The sequence below is a fragment of the Uncinocarpus reesii genome, genomic scaffold (assembly GCF_000003515.1).
Source record: "Uncinocarpus reesii 1704 scaffold_2 genomic scaffold, whole genome shotgun sequence".
NCBI lineage: Eukaryota > Fungi > Ascomycota > Eurotiomycetes > Onygenales > Onygenaceae > Uncinocarpus > Uncinocarpus reesii.
The window spans coordinates 2,654-5,270 of NW_003052499.1; the positions used below are offsets into that span (position 1 = coordinate 2,654).

Consider the following 2,617-nt stretch of genomic DNA (forward strand, 5'->3'; position numbering starts at 1 on the left):
CATATAAACAGATGATTCTCATGATCTGAAGTTCTTTCTTGTCTTGTAGATGCACTGCTTCTAGTATTGACCATATTGTATAAAGATTAAATTCACATGCTGTACAAAAGCAGAGAGCTTGAAATTTATAAAAATGCTATAATGTGTGGTATTAAATCTATCTAGATGAGTTTTCTATAAGAGATCTCAGATGTCATGTGTAGTGTGGTAACTGAATTATGTAACACATATTATTAGTCATCTTGTCTAGTTAGTATTAACTTAAAAGCTAGTTAGATCTCAGCACTTCACTCATGAATCTCAACTTTTAAGTTCTTCAATCTTCAGATGAAGCTCTCTGCTCTCATGACAGATGGGGTCCCATTCATTTATTCTGTCCCCAAGTATTGCATATATTATTTCTATTTAAAGTCTTATCATTCATATGGAATTTGCCGTCGTTGAGTGGTAGATTATGTTATATAGAAACTACTCTAGAAGCAGAGTGTCAAGTTACTGAGTGGACTTGCTTGCGATGCATATCATCTGTCCATTTCTCCGGCAAATAACCTTCATCCAGCAGTCGAGCCATCCGCTCCTTGACATGTTTTCCTGCGACCACCGGCTGGAACTGCAGTGGATGTTCGGCAGTGCAACACTTGTCCAAAGGTTTGACCACGGCGTCACGGTTAGGATGGCCAAACCAGGCGATTGCATACCGTGCCGGAACGATATTGCTCACACTCTCTCCTACGCGCCGCGTCTCAGCCGGAGACTCCACGACACGATGTTCGGTTGATTTCAGCTGATTGTTGAACCACCGCGAGAGCAGGTCCGCCACTACACTAGATGTTAGTGTATTGCAATCTGTTCCTCACGGTCAAATGGCCTCACCATTTACAATGGCGTGCCCGGGGAGTGGTGGCGCATCAACCCATTGGCCATGCTTGTTTTTCACTTGAAGTCCGCCAATCCCATCGTTGAATAGCAGTGTCAACGTTCCAAAGTCGGTATGAGGGGCGGAGCGCACGCGGCTCTGGAAACTTTCTGCCGTGGTCTCGGGATAGTACAGCAAGGCTGAGTATGAATCTTTCGCTTTCACAGACGGAATCAAGGTCTCCCGATCCAGTCCCACTTTTTCAGTAAGCGCGCGGAGAATCTCGAGGTGCATGTTGAAGCATTCCTCAAAAAATCGTGAAAAGTCTTCCCGGAACTCCGGCCAATTGGGAGGCCAGATATTTGGCCGCGTGCTATCGTAGTCATTGCCCAGCCCGTATGCTTCCTTCTGATCCGCTTTTTCTGGATTTCGCGCGGTGCGCACAGGTGCAAACCAGCCGCGGAAAGCTTGCTTCTCTCCGCCTTCGATTGCCAGTTTTTCCGCTTCCGGGAGTGCAAACAGCTTGTGTATGTGGCTGAAGAGTGTCTGGATGAATTCTTCCGGGAACGTGTAGCCCTTTAAGTAAATGAAGCCAACCTCTCTGAACGATCTGAAGAGCTTGTCCTTCTCCGCTGTCGAGATAGAAGTGTCGGAAGACACCACCCGGGAGTAATCAATGATGGGGAAGATTGGGTCGGATGCCATGGCGAATACAATGGTAGGTCTAAAGACAAGCAATGATTGCAATGCTGAAGGGAGAGGGTGCGGAACGGACACTTGAATACATTAATCGAAACTCTCCTTTTATCCCCTAGGCTTTCTTCGAAGCATCCCATGCACCGGACATGGGACCATGTTCAAGTGCAAATCCAGCCCCGGACGATCTGCTCCGACGCAGACAGACTACACTTCTCCGGCTTGTGTGCATACGAGATCCCCACGGCCATCCGGATCCGACCGATACGTGGCCGGATAAGAGAGTTGGCTCAGCTTCTCTCGATACAGAGGTCACGAACTGCACGTAGCAACCCGGGGAGCGGCTGATCGTTAACTAGTTCCCAGCTTAGTGACAAGAAAGTTGGTAGCATCCGGACCAACCCCGAGATGCCTTGAGTGCCAAACCACCAGGGCGTCCGTCTTCCACACTCCATGCGGCTCTGAACCTAGTAGGGTTATGGCAGGCACTTGGAGCCGCGACGCAGTATTGGGCTGTTGTAACACGAGCCTTGCATTAGCTTGAATGCAAGGGCAAAATACTCGTTGGTAAGACCACATTCTGTAGACATAGCTCCGGTACCCCTCAAGTATATACTAGAGCCCTCATATCGCCGACGGCATGGCTAAGTAGGGCACTACACGCATTCAACAGAGGAATCTGGGTGATTATTTTGCACCGATTCATCCACAATCCCCTAGGTAGTGCCGGAAGTTGTGGTCATGGTTCGACGATCCGCCCCCAGGATTCGACGCCGCGCGTAGCGACCTCATTGAGTGCGAGCAGTACATGGACCCCTATCTCATGGATGTCCAAAAGAGTTATCGCCCAACAGGGCGGATTACCAAGATCCGGAGGCGCTTCAAGATGTCTGCCATACGATTGCGACCTTACCACCTTTGATCAGCACAATGGAGATCGAGATCGCCCGAAGGCATTTTGTCGCACAGGCGCTCGGGAAAGCTTTCATCTTGCAAGGGGGGTGACTGCGCAGAAAATTTTCAACGAATAACGGGCTGACATTGTGAACCAGAAGGTCAGGCTTC

At 49.0% G+C, this 2,617-nt stretch overlaps 1 protein-coding gene across 1 annotated transcript; it reads right to left on the reverse strand.

The window, feature by feature from the left end:
- Positions 1-487: 487 nt before the first annotated feature.
- UREG_02960 (uncharacterized protein) lies at positions 488-1,561 on the reverse strand (the record flags this gene model as incomplete). The annotated part of the gene is made up of 2 exons (XM_002543398.1): positions 488-819; positions 874-1,561. 2 exons carry the CDS (start codon positions 1,559-1,561, stop codon positions 488-490), a joined length of 1,020 nt encoding a protein of 339 aa, XP_002543444.1.
- Between the last annotated feature and the right edge of the window lie 1,056 nt (positions 1,562-2,617).